Source organism: Tetrahymena thermophila (assembly GCF_000189635.1).
Source record: "Tetrahymena thermophila SB210 genomic scaffold scf_8254459, whole genome shotgun sequence".
NCBI lineage: Eukaryota > Ciliophora > Oligohymenophorea > Hymenostomatida > Tetrahymenidae > Tetrahymena > Tetrahymena thermophila.
Window position 1 is genome coordinate 145731 of NW_002476236.1, and position 13989 is coordinate 159719.

The 13989-nt window shown below is 23.4% G+C and overlaps 4 protein-coding genes across 4 annotated transcripts; 1 reads left to right on the plus strand and 3 right to left on the minus strand. All coding sequences in view use genetic code 6, as the record gives it.

Annotated features, from left to right (window-relative positions):
- Positions 1–375: 375 nt before the first annotated feature.
- Positions 376–2234, minus strand: TTHERM_00529900 (hypothetical protein; the record flags this gene model as incomplete). Its single annotated transcript, XM_001032701.2, has 9 exons — positions 376–559; positions 664–837; positions 891–1114; positions 1166–1318; positions 1373–1514; positions 1582–1737; positions 1817–1922; positions 1980–2101; positions 2176–2234. 9 exons carry the CDS (start codon positions 2232–2234, stop codon positions 376–378), a joined length of 1320 nt encoding a protein of 439 aa, XP_001032701.2.
- Positions 2235–2704: 470 nt separating this feature from the next.
- TTHERM_00529910 (endo-1,4-beta-xylanase xylA, putative) lies at positions 2705–5084 on the plus strand (the record flags this gene model as incomplete). Its single annotated transcript, XM_001032702.2, has 2 exons — positions 2705–4364; positions 4414–5084. Exons 1-2 carry the CDS (start codon positions 2765–2767, stop codon positions 5082–5084), a joined length of 2271 nt encoding a protein of 756 aa, XP_001032702.2. The 5' UTR covers positions 2705–2764.
- A 379-nt stretch (positions 5085–5463) lies between these two features.
- TTHERM_00529920 (E1-E2 ATPase family protein) lies at positions 5464–8897 on the minus strand (the record flags this gene model as incomplete). Its single annotated transcript, XM_001032703.1, has 3 exons — positions 5464–6722; positions 7135–8326; positions 8445–8897. 3 exons carry the CDS (start codon positions 8895–8897, stop codon positions 5464–5466), a joined length of 2904 nt encoding a protein of 967 aa, XP_001032703.1.
- A 917-nt stretch (positions 8898–9814) lies between these two features.
- TTHERM_00529930 (E1-E2 ATPase family protein) lies at positions 9815–13052 on the minus strand (the record flags this gene model as incomplete). The annotated part of the gene is made up of 3 exons (XM_001032704.2): positions 9815–11106; positions 11192–12383; positions 12642–13052. The coding sequence occupies 3 exons, from the start codon at positions 13050–13052 to the stop codon at positions 9815–9817; spliced, it is 2895 nt and encodes a 964-aa protein (XP_001032704.2).
- Positions 13053–13989: the final 937 nt, after the last annotated feature.

Sequence of the window (13989 nt, forward strand, 5' to 3'; positions counted from 1 at the left end):
AATTCATACTCATAATCTTATAATCAATCATATTTTACTCTGGCTAATTATAAACGTTTAATTTTGCAACACATAAAGATAAAATTGTTTTAACTTCAATAAAATTTTTCACTTTTGCATTCCAAATAAATAATTATTGTACAAAAATAAATATTTTTGTTTTATCATTTATATAAATTCCTATATAATAATGTAAAATAAATAAAAAATATGTCTAATTTCTTACTTATAATCATTTTATCAATCATATTTTACTCTTTCTAATTATAAATGTTTAATTTTACAACATAAAAAGATAAAAATGTTTTAACTTCAATAAAATTTTTCACTTTTACATTCCAAATAATTATTTTACAAATAAACATTTTTGTTTTATCATTTTTAAAAATATTTGCATACAGCATCTTATACTTGTTTATCAGAAGGAGGGTTATATCTAAAATCTTCAGCTTGCTATGTTGGAAGTCTTTTATTTTTTTCTAATGATTAATTTGACATTTGATGTGCTTTTTGTAAAAGTTTGGTGTCGTCAAAGAACATTTTTTTATTTGGAGAAGAGCTTTTATTAATTAAAGTTGAACATATTTTACCCATATATTTTATTAAATTAAGACAAGTATTGTTATAAGTAATTTTAAAATTAATTTTATTGTAAAAATTTACCCTGCTCCTGAGGTATTAGATTTATAGGCGTTATCGTATAAAAATGAATTATAATAATTTTTGCTGTGATTGGCTGAGTGCTATTACTTTTCAATTAGCCCATAATGTACTAATGAGTTTTTGTATATTCTTGGGAAGTTTTATCCCATATTTTTTAATTACAGACTTTAAAAACTAGTTTGAAATAGATTAATAATTTATTTATTTTCTTTCTTAATTCAAATTACTTGTTGCTATGGTTGAAAGGAGTTAATCTGTCAACACTTTTAGTTTCGATTAAGCTAGGTTTGTAAGATGTTTAATCTAGCTTATTATTTTTTGAAAACATGAACCTTTCAGGATCTCCGTGCATAACCTATTCTGCTTTTAGTGTTCTTATCGATTTTGAAACATTTAGTGTGCTCTCCCAAGGATCATCTTTTACTCTTCCAATAAAATCATTTCTTTTGGGCTTTAAAAATATATTAATCAGTAAAAGAAATACATTTTTAATAGTTTTTACTTCTTTTTTTTTATCTCTGTGTCTTCCTAATTTATCTTCAATTTATTTAAATCCTCCCATGTAAGGGTCAGTTGGTCCAATTGGTATTTGAGGCCATGGTGGGTTACTTGACCATTTCAAACTTGATTTGGTAGAACAATCAAATCCTTTATTCTTAAAATAATTAAAAATTTGATTATTAATAATTAATAAAAAAATTTTTTTTACAAAATCAATCCATTTTTATTTATTTTTCTATTTCCAGTCAGGATCATGAACCATTTTCATATCACGACTGCTGTGATCAATTTTTTGATTGTTATTTTCAATGTTTTTTACAAGATTTTCATTTTCTATACGATTGTTATACCTAAATTTTTGAAATTAGAAAATAATTATAACTTATAGTTATAGAACTAATATCTTTAAGTGTATACCTTAAAGGAGGACCTTCTTTTTTCAAATCTCTTATTCTTAACCATGAAAGTGTAGGATGCAAATGCGGGGGATGGCTATTGTATATTTATCCTTCTAAATGTGAGCTTAAAAATTCCTACTAAGTATGGGCTGCCCTTTCACTACCAACCTAATAACTTAAAAAAAACATTCATTAGAATTTATTTAAATAAGTCTTTAGTATAAATAAGTAAATATAAATTTAATCATTTTTACGTCCTTAAATATATTCCGCCATATTAATCTTTCTCTTTTTCTTTTTATCTATCCCTAAAGTTATGAAGATCAGGATTTATTAAAGGATAAGATCCTGTTTAAAATGCTATTTTGTTTTAAAAAAATAATTATCAAAATTATCAATAAATTAGAAAAAAAATACATTCTAAAATAGTTTATGTTCCATCTTCTTTGACAAAAGTCATTAATTTGTTTTGAAATCTAGAACTTGAGAGAGAGTTAAATGTTTCTTTAAATATTTTCTTCTTCTATTCTTTTTAATTTCTGAAAAAAGCATTAAAACAGCAAGATGAATCCAAAATATTTGGTATTTTTTAATAAGCAATAACAAATTTTACTTTGCTTCCTATTATTCTTATTAAACTATGTCCTTTTTAGACTAAAATACGTTATCCATTTATTTTTTAGATACCTTTATATTAAATACTATTGATCTATTTTTAAATTGATTGTTTCACAAATAAACCTTTTTAAATTGATATTAATTTGTTTATATAAAAAGTATGTAAAATTAATTAATTAATCAGCACAGAAATATTAAAAGAAATATAAATATCCCTAAAAATAAAACGAATTTAAAAATTATTTTAAAAATATAAAATAGTGTTTCTTTACTTAAAAAATTAAAAAAAATGTTTACTTTTGTAATTACTAATTTACTTTTAGAGACCAACCAAAAAAATCTTAAAAAAAAAAGTTTATTCTACTTTAAAAAGTTATTTTATTTCTATTTAAGATAAAATTAATTATTCATAACATTAAAATTTTTTATGTCTTAATTCTATTTTACTATTTTTTTAGTAAATTTTAAAAAGTAATTTTAGGTAAATTTTTATTTATGTTATAAAAATATTGCTATTTCTATTAGATTATTCAATTAAATTTTTATTGTAGGTATATAAATAATAAACATAATTTTACTTGAATATGTTATTGATAGAATTTGGTAAGCATAAAATTTTTATATAAAAAAAGATAATTAATTCATCATAAATTAGCTAGCTAATATTTATAGATAGAATGCAAAGAAAAATTTAAAAAAAGAGAAGAGGAAATAAATTCAAAGATGACATAATGTTAGAAGAAACTGGAAAAAATACTCTTTCCTCCTAAAGTTAAAGCAGGAGCAATTAAATTATTTTATTAGAATAATAGTATAGCCTAGATAAATAGTTTATAAATAAATTAGATTTAGAATTGGCAAAGTAAAATTAAAACAACTGTTAAAAAGAGTCTTTAACACCATGGGAATCTAAAGAAGCAAGCAAATTGAGCTTTATGAACGATTTAGAAATAGATAATTAAAGCTTATTTAGTAATGCATTAACCAATACAAAAGGAAGCTAAACTGAATATAAATAAGAAAAAAAAAAGTTTATTCTACCTTTACATTAAATTAGAAATAAATTTAATTTTGCTAATACTCCTACTTTACCAAAGCATGAGCAACAAACTACACAATTATCTTTTTAGAACTAGGAATAAAATTTAAAAAGCGAGAATTCTTTTCAAATTACTAATAATGGCTACAATACTAAAAATGTTTAAAATTCTAAGCATTAATTCTGCTCAAATTAATAATTTTTGCCTAAAACATAAGAAGATTGTTCAAAAAATTTTGGATCTACTTCTTTGCTTGATTAAGAAGAAAGCAATTATAATTAAAATATTTTACGTAATAAATCTAATTCACTTTTGAATTACAAAAAGTGTTAATAATCAAATGAAAATATCACTCCTCAAAGTAAAAAATAAGATGTACATAAATAATTTTAAAAAGACTAGAATTATTTTATCTCATAAACTTAAAGTTCAGGATAGACAAATAAATTAGATTTAATTAAATCTAGCTAATAAATTTAAAAAATTAGTTAAGAAAATTAAAATATGTTTACTCCTAGATTTATTCATATCTCTTCTAATGATAGTTAAAAAACATAGAGTGTCAGATCTAACTCATAATCCTAATCTTTAGAGCAGTTTACTTAAATAAAAAACATATAAAATTTTTTATAAAATATTCAAACTGATTCAAATCATCATCTTAAAAACAAAATAAATCCATTTAAAAATTTTTATTATCAATCTTCTTAAACAATCAATTTGAATAACAAAGTTGATTTAAATTATGAATAAGAAATGCATAAAACAAACTTAATTAATGGTAATTTTAGATCTCCATCTTTTTTGCATATAAATAAGGTTGATATTTAAAAATCCAATACATTATATTAAAAAAATAAACTTCAAAATCAACAAAAGACTTTTTATTAATAAACTGAAAGCAATAAACCCATTTAATTAAATTTAAATTTTAGTAGTAAAATAATCGATACACCTAAGAGATTGATGAATAACAATGAAGAAAATGGTATTTAAGAATCTCCTTATTAAGCTAATCAACATAATTAAACAACTGATTAAATATAAAATATAAATTACTTCAAATCAATTTTTCCTAAATAAAACGATAAATTAAACTTAGATAAAAAAAGATAAAACACTATGTCAGAATCTCAACCTTTATGTAAATAAGTAAATTTCCAATTTATTTTATTAATATATATTTTTATTAGAATTCAGAAACAGTACTTAAAGAATGTTATAATCAAGCAATAGCGAATTTAAATAAGGTGAGTCTAAAATGATAACAAATAGTTTTTCTAGCAAAAAAATGTAATAAAAAAACAATTTAATTTACTTTTTAAATGATGAAGCTTTAACAAAATAATACGGGTTCCAAACGCCAAGAAAAGCATAAGAAAATAATACTATTCTTACAGAAAGGTTATGGAAAACAGGTCCTAACTTTTTTTAAATGAATTAAAAAAGAAGTAAATCTAACAAAAATTCATTTTACAAATAAAATAATTATAATTCAGATAAATAAGAATGCTCTAAAGTAGATATAAACTAATATAAGAATTTTTAAATTTTTGAAGACTTTATACAAAAAAAGGAGTAAGAGAATTCTCTAAAAAAATCAAATTAGATTATGAATTAAAATATGATGAAATATAAATAACACATGAAGTAAAAGAAATAGCTAAAATAAGAAGAAGATCAATAAATAAACACTCTTCTTTAAAGTTATGTTTAAAATTAATACTCACAAATTTTGTAAAAAATTATTAAAACTAAAAAAATAATGCTAAATACAAACCAATTTAACATAAATATTTCATAAACTAATTTGTAAAAAAAAAACATCGATTAAATTTAAATAAACCATATAAATATAAAATGAAAATTTATATATTTTAATTGGTTTAGGAAAGCAACAATTTAAACTAAGCAACAAAACTTCTTTCTTCAAAATAATTTATATTAAGAGATGATAGGAGAAGTATTACTGAGATATTCGAAATTATTTATTATAAAATTTTGATTAAAAAATTATTATTTTAATACCAAAATCTATTTTATTGTTTATATTTATCACAAATTTATTCTAGAATGTCTTGTTAAAATAAAAGAGAATTAATTTATTTGAAATAGATAATAAAAAAGTGTGTATATATTCAATATAAAATATAAATTGAAGAATAAATAATATATTCGGATTAAAAGTTATTTTTTATATTTTAATTTTTATTTTATTAAAATGGATTTTTGTTTTTGATTTTTCATAAGTTAGACATATTGATTATTACTTACTTTTCATCTTGAGATTTACTTGTATCTAGCTTATTAAATGAATTGGTAATGCTTTGGTATTCATTATTATTAATATTCTCTAATCCCACACTACGGTAATTAAACTCAAAGCATCTTAAAAAGCTGCTAAACAAGACAACTAGTATAGAGCTAGTACTCATAGCTATAGTTGAAATTAATGGAGATACTTTCAATCCATACTGACAAAAACACCCAGCTGCTAGAGGAATCATAAAAAAGTTATAGGAAAAGGCCCAAAATAAGTTTATGTAAATAAATATTTTAGATCTTTTAACAAGATTAAATATATATACAATTTTCCATAGGTTTTCATCTAAAATTACAATATCACTGGCCATTAAATTTAATTCAGATTTTGCATTTATTGATACTCCTAAGCAAGCTTCTTCTAAAGAAAGGATATCATTTAGACCATCACCAACCATCATTACTTCTTTCTTATAATTTTATCTTAAGCTAATAAGGAGATCTTTTTTCATTTATGAGTCACATTCTCCATACAAATTTTCTTTTTTAATTCCTAAATGTCTACCAACCTAGTTGACAGTTTGCTTAGAATCTCCACTCAATATAAAGACTTCTTTTTTAAGTTGCTTAGTCAAGTAGTCTATGACCTATTTAGCTTCAGGCCTTAAATTATTTGTGTTATGCAATGTTATAGTACAGCAAATATTCTAATTTGTGCTCATGATAATTACTGTGCTTCCATTTTCTTAGACATTTTAGATTTATTCGATTAATTAACTACTTACATCAATGTTGTTTTCCCTAATTAAATTGAGGTTGCCAATTAAGACTTTTATTTATTTATTGGATTTTTTTATTTGCAAAAGTGTGCATTCAATACCATTTTTAAATTATTTAAAAGAATTTGCCAAAAGTTAAAAGTCGCTTTTAAAGGTACTACAGTCTCTTTAAACAGCTTCTTTATACAGTAATTCTGCTAGGGGATGATTTACATCTTTTTCAACATGTTAAATCATTTACCAAATTTAGCTATCAGTAAATTAGTTATCAGATAAATTACAAAATTCATCTACTTTGTTAGCTTTAGTGAAAAGTGTTCCTGTTTTATCAAAGACGATAGCTTTAATCTTTCCAATTTTCTCAAATACAGTATTTTTTTTTATCAGAATCGAATTCTTCATAGCTAAATTTAAAGATGTTGCTATGACAGAAGGTATAGCAAGACCCAGTGCACATGGACCTATTGTTCAAATAAAATAATTTTAATAAAAAAATTGAGTAATAAGTTTATAAACATAATAAATTTTATATACACTCTATTCTCAAAGATTAAATCCATTTTAATAAAATTTTTAAAGAAATCTTTCAATAAAGTCAATTTTTTTTAGAGAAAAAACATTTTTTGTAAACACCCCTTAACTAATGAAAATGCAAAGATATAAATTATGTTATGTTATATTGTATCTATGCTAAAACTTATAGAATACTTATTAATTTGAGACAAATTTTATCAAGAAAAGTAATATAATAAGGGGGACAACAAATGAAAAATTTTCTAATTTAAAAATATTAGTTAAATATTGAGCTTTTTTTAAATGATTTTCAAAAAAGGGGATTATTTGTTATTTGATTAAATAAAAAAATTTAATTACATGATGCTACTAAAACTGAAATGAATCTCTCCACAGGGAAACACCACACACAACTAGAAGGGATTTAATAAATGTCAAAAATTGCAATTAAACTCCACGCTATTAAAGTAAATGTTGCTATAATTATTATGGTTTTAACAAAAATTTCTGACAATTTTTTCAAAAGGGCAGATATTCCTGACTCTGATGACTCAGAATTACTTTAAGCCAAGTTAAGCTACTTGCTAGTTTGGTAAAGTAAGCTATCTTCTATTGTGTGATTTATTTAAGCTATTGCTTCTCCTTCAATTATTTCAGCACCACTTCTTAAAATAGAACCCTTTTAAACAACAAAAGGATCATTTTAGCCATACAATATTTAATCAGTTGCTTTAATGTTTGATGATATAATTTAAACTATAGTAACATCATTTAGCAACCTGAACGGGGCTTTTAATTTTATAAACTCATCTTTATCTACATATGAAACATCAACAGTTCTCTAATTATCAATATCAAATTTCTTGTTTTTAGGTTCTATTATTGTTACTTAGGTATTTTTAAGAAGTTAATCTTCAGGAAATAGCTTATCAGTCATATCTAAAATTGATTTTTTCACTTTCCCTTCTTAATACTTGCCAAGTGTAATGATTGCTAAAATTAAAGAAGCAGACTCCATCATATGTACAATCTCTGATATTTTCATTGACCTGCTATGCTTTTATTGGTCTGTGAGTTAGTTACTTCCTAAGACTTCATTATAATCTTCAAAGAAATATGTTAGTAACAAAAATACAGTTAGCAACAATGAGGAAAAACATCCAATAGACACAAGAGTTTCCATATTCATTGCATGATACTTTCTGTAGTTTGTGATAGTATTCAAAAATATACGCTTTCCGAAGTAGTACATAGTAAATGAGGTTAGAATTATCATTATTATAACATAAATTGTCATTATATTCATACTATAAGGAAATAACGCTATCTCTTAAAAGAATTCAAAATGAGGAAGAACCATAGTAAAAAGGGTGAAGCATACCATTATAATGAAAGCAATTAGTACATCACGCATTTTTGTTGCTTAATAGTGACTCTTTGGTTTTTTGAAGCTTTCTATGTATGGATTACTATCAATGTTACTGTTTAAAAATTACTATTATAAAAAGTCGTGAATATCTGCAGCCTTAGTAGCTTTAGGATTGTATTGTATCTAATTTAAAATAAAAAAAATTAGGTAATTTACAAAATAGTTTTAAACAAATAAAATATATTTCATATTTGTTATTTAAATATACAAAGAACTATTTAAATTTAATGTAAATTATTACACAAATTATTCCTTTGTCAGATTGTTCATTTATTTCAGTTATACCACTAAATTTCTACTTTAACTTTTGTTTCAAATCTTCATTTGAAGTTTGAAGTAGCTCATCTATTTATTATCCATCCTTCTTGTTATTTAGATTAATTTTGAAGTATACTTTCCTGTTAGAGTTTTTAGACTAGCTAAATAACTAGATTTCTTCAAATTCAGATATCACTTTAAACCCTAGAGAGCGTATTTTATTAGAAATATCTTGTATATCACCTTGATTTGTGACATTAATTAGAACTTTTTCGGAAATAATGTTCACAGAAATAGATTAAATTGAGAGATAATCTGTGAGATTCTAAACAATTTTATTTCGACAACCTGTACAATGGATACCTTAAAGCTGAGCTTCGTATACATATACTTTTTTCTCTCCTAACTCAATGTCTTGTTTAAGATTATTATTCATTTTTTGATTTCAATGCCAGATCAAATTATCATTAATTAAGAATTATAAATTAGATGAATGTTTATGCTTGAATTTATGATTAGTTTTTGAAGTAAAATAATTAACCTGATTTAAATATAAGCAAGGTGCTTAATTAATTTGTAAAACCAGCTAAATCTAAAAGATCACTTAATAAAAGTAATAGAAACCATCAATTAGCAAGAGTGGTAAAAATTCAATTTTGTACAATTTATGGAAAAAACAAAAAATAATATATTAGCCATTATTATTTTTATTGAATATTATTAATCCCTTTCTTCAGTGACAATATTTACCACAGATAATATAGTTAACCTCAACCTAAGGTGGAAAGTTTATTATAAATCCCTCTTTGATGTAAAATATTTAGACGAAATTCCTTTTGAATATATATTAATGATACTTGATGTTTAAAATATAAATTATTCAAATTATAAAATTCAAAATAAAATATTTTTTATTAAACTGAAACAATATTTTAAATATTTATAGTCAGAGATTAAAAACAATTTTAAAATATTACTATTTTCTTATTACAGAACGATATGTTCGCATGTTAATTCAATTCAAAAATCTTCTTATGACTAAGTTCTGTTTTTTTCACTTGAATAATGATGATCAAAATTGAGGATAAAAAGCAAATTATAAAATTCATACCAAATTTTTTTTGTTTAAATAAAAAATAAGTCCATTTTAATTAATTGGAGATTCAGTAAATAAATATCAACTTCAAATCTAAATAGATAGCTAACAAATCATATTTAAAATTTGAGAGAAAGAAGTTATATGTGATAATAAAAAAATATATAATTGAACTTACAGAAATAAATTTATTACAAAATTAATTTTAAATAATAATTTTAATATAATTTTTTTATAAAGATTTGTATTTATGATTTTCAACTTTAGTTAGTTTTAAGTAAATCTTAATTCTCTTATGTTGCTTAAGTAATTATTGTTTGTATGACTGGCTATGCAACATTATCATGTCTAGTATTCTTATTGAAATTTATTTTTTCTTTTGGGCTATTAACAACTTTTTAAATATTAACAGCTGGTTCTTTAAATCTATAAAGTCTAAGTAGATTACTGAATAAAACCACTACTATAGAACTACCACTCATCGAAGCACTTGATATAAGGGGAGATACATGTATTCCTACAGGCTCAAAAACACCAGCAGCCATAGGAATCATTAATACATTATATGCAAATGACCAGCAAAGATTTAAATAAATAAAAATATTAGCCACTTTTATAAGCTCAAATAAAAATGGAATTTTCCATAAATTTTCATTAAGAGCAACAATATCACTGGCCATGAGGTTTAATTCTGACTTAGCGTTTATTGAAACACCTATACAAGCTTCTTATAATGAAAGAATATCATTTAAACCATCACCGATCATCATAACCTCCTTATTTTATTTCTCCTTTAACGTTTTTAAAAGTTACTACTTACTCTTTGCATCGCATTCTCCAATCAAATTTTATTCAGGGATTCCTAAATATTTACCAACTTCTAAAACTGTGTCTTTATGATCTCCACTAAGAATATAAATATCTTTTTTTAAATTCTTTTGAAGATAATCAACAACTTATCTAGCTTCAGGTCTTAAATTGTTTTAATTATCTAACACTATAGATGCGCTTAGCAATTTATTTATGGAGACTAGAAGGACAGTGTATCCTTATTTTAAATATGCATCTATCTATAATTGATTTTCTTCTTAGATGGTGATTTAACTTTAAGTCATAAGTTTCACGTTTCCAATTTTAACTTCTAGTGAGGCACTATTTCTTTTGGTGTCATATAGAAGTGCTGACAAACCATTTTTACCATCAAATGTGGGTCTATCTACCATCTTGTAATCTGCTTAAAATACATTACAGCCACGAGCAACAGATTCTTAGTAAAGAAGATCAGCTAAAGGATGCTTGATATCTTTTTCAATGATTTGAATAATCTACCATAAAGATTAATCAGAATAAACGCCATTTGAGTAGTTATGGAAATAGTCTATTTTCTCGGCCTTTGTAAAGAGAGTACCTGTCTTATCAAAAATAATTGCCTGAACTTTTTTAATTTTTTCAAAAACGGAGTTCTTTTTAATCAAGATAGAGTTTTTCATAGCCATATTCAAAGTTACTACAATTACTGATGGAATTGCTAATCCAAGTGCACAAGGACCTAATTTGTTGAAACAATAAAAAATTTAATTACTATATTTTTTTATTTTATATAAAATAAATTTTTTTTGAAAATTAAAAATTACATGAAGCTACTAAAACGGAAATGAATCTTTCAATAGGAAAGCACCAAACACAATAATTATCAACAGTGTAGGAATCTGTAGCAATCAGTATACACCAAATTATCAAACTCAAAAAAGCGATGAAAATAATTACTTTCACAAAGTGTTCAGAAACTTTTTTGAATAACGCAGCAATACCATTTTCAGTTGATTCAGAGTTATTTTAAGCAATATTCAACTGTTTGCTAATTTAAAATAGCATACTATCTTCAATAGTGTTGCTTATTTATAGTATAGCTTTACCTTCAGTAATGTCAGCTCCACTCTTTAATGTTTAGCCTTTTTTAACTTCAAAAGCATCATCCCACCCATAACAAACCTGATCAATGGCTTTTAAAGTTGGAGTGTAAATGTGTACTACTGTACTGTCTGTTAGAAGCTTATAAGGAGCCTCTACTAAGATAAAATCATCTTTATCTATATAAGAAATATCATAAGATTTTTCTACATCTATATCAAATTTTTTATTTTTAGGTTCAATATATTTGGTATTTAAGTTAGCTAAGAGCTATTCTTCAGGGAAAAGTTTTTCAGTCATTTAAATGATTGAACGCTTAGATTATCCTTCTAAGTATTTACCTATGGTGATAATAGATAAAATTAGAGCAGCTGTTTCTAACATGTGAACTATATCCTCAATTTTCATTTTACGATCTGATTTTTCGTGTTCTGACATATGGCTCATACTATTAGAATCATCTTCTAATTCTATAAAGTAAATTACTATTAAGAAAATGCTCATAATAGCCGCTGACAGCGCTCCTAAAGCAACAAGAGTTTCCATATTCATTATTCTGTATTTCTTAAAGTTAACAAATGAGTTGTAAATAGGACCTTTACCAAAGTAGTAAAGAGTAAAAACAGTTAGTAAAAACAAAAATATGACATAAAGGGTTATGACATTAAATTTCAGAGGATAAACTTAAACTTCTTCGAAGAAATCAAATATGGGAAGAATAAGAGCCATAACGATAAAAACAATGCAAACTAGAAGTGCTATGATAACATCACGAATTTCTAGAACCTCATTTTTAACATTTTACTTTTTAAATCCAGAAATATAATTGTTGTAAACTTCTAGCTTCCCTTCATACTATTAAAGTATAAAGTCATAAATTTAACGGCCTTTCACAACCTTAGAGTTATATTTAACCTTTATGATAAAAAATGAGTTTAATTAATTGATATTATTCTATTATTAAAATTTAATAAAATTATGTTATTGGTTTCTAAATTTTATTTTTTTTGAGAATAATTTTTTAAGAAAATAAAATTTTAATTTAACCTTTAAATTAAAATCACAGATATAAAATACAATTAATTCAATAATTCCAAACGATTGATAAACACACTCAGTTTGTAATCAATTTTTAATATTTTTAATAAAGAGTAATAAATAAATTCAAATTACCATAAAAATATCTAAGCCAATTTGTTGGACATCAAGTATACCTCCAAATTAGTTTTCGATCACTTTTTATAAGTTTTTTATGTCCATTTGCTCTTTTTACTTTTTTAAGAAATGTATCTAGCGAGTGGTATCAGCTGCATCGGTTTTTTAGATGATTTCTTAGAATCCATTCAGAATTTTGAAGCCTAAAGATTTGATTTTTGATTCCACTAATTATGCAGTTTCCTTATCATAAAAGTGGAATAGACCCTTCTCACCGATAACATTAATATTGAATGACTTTATGCTTGAGAATTCTTTGAGATTATCAGAAATCTTTTTAGTACATCCTGTGCAACGTATACCTGAGAGTTAAGCTTCATATGAGTATATAGTCTTTGATCCTTGCTCAAGGTCTGTATCCTGTGACATAAATCAGAAATTTTTTATTCTTAATGATTTAAATGTTGATATGTTTTATTTATATATTTTTTTTTATAATTTATTATTATCTTTATTTGATTACTAGCTTTATCAATATGAGCATTATGAAAGATTTAAATTTGAAAAGCAAAATAAAAGATTAAACTATATTTGTATTAAGGATTTAGTTATATAAATTATTGATCTAGAATTTATTTTGAATAAAATTGCTTACTAATTTTTTAAAAATACTCAATTTTTAACTCATTTTTAGTATTTTTTCTAAATTTTTCATTCTTTTATTTAAGAATAGCGTTTACAGTTTTTACGGTAATTAATTTGCTTGAATTAAAATGAGTCGGCTCATGACACAAATTTAAGGTTCAAGAGTTTTTCAAATTATTTTTAAATAATAATTCATTCAGTACAGGTGTTAATAAAAATAGTTTTAAAACATGTGAATGATATTTCTATTATTAAATTAATATAAAATAATTTTTAAATATAATTGATAAATATTTTTTGTTTAACATATAAACTACATACAAAAGTTATAATTTGAAAATTTGTACTCTTAGTCGAGCCTTTATTTTCATATTTTTAATTAATATTACGCAGCTAATTGAAAATAATGCACTATTTTTAAAGTGTGTGACTCTTGAGCCAAAATATATATTCAGAATTTATCAAAAAAATTATTGATTCAAGAGTCACTCCCCTATAAATTTGAGATTACAAATCAGAATTTTCTTACAAATTTGATGAAACATTTGCTAAAGCAAGACAAATTTCTTCATTAGAATTACAAAATTATATTTTCGTTTGGACTAAATAGGCAAATTTATTATGTATTATTTAGAATAGATTTATAATGAATTAAAAAATACTTTTTATTATTAAATTTTATTATAATAAAAATAAGTTTTTGATTGAGAAAATTTGCCTA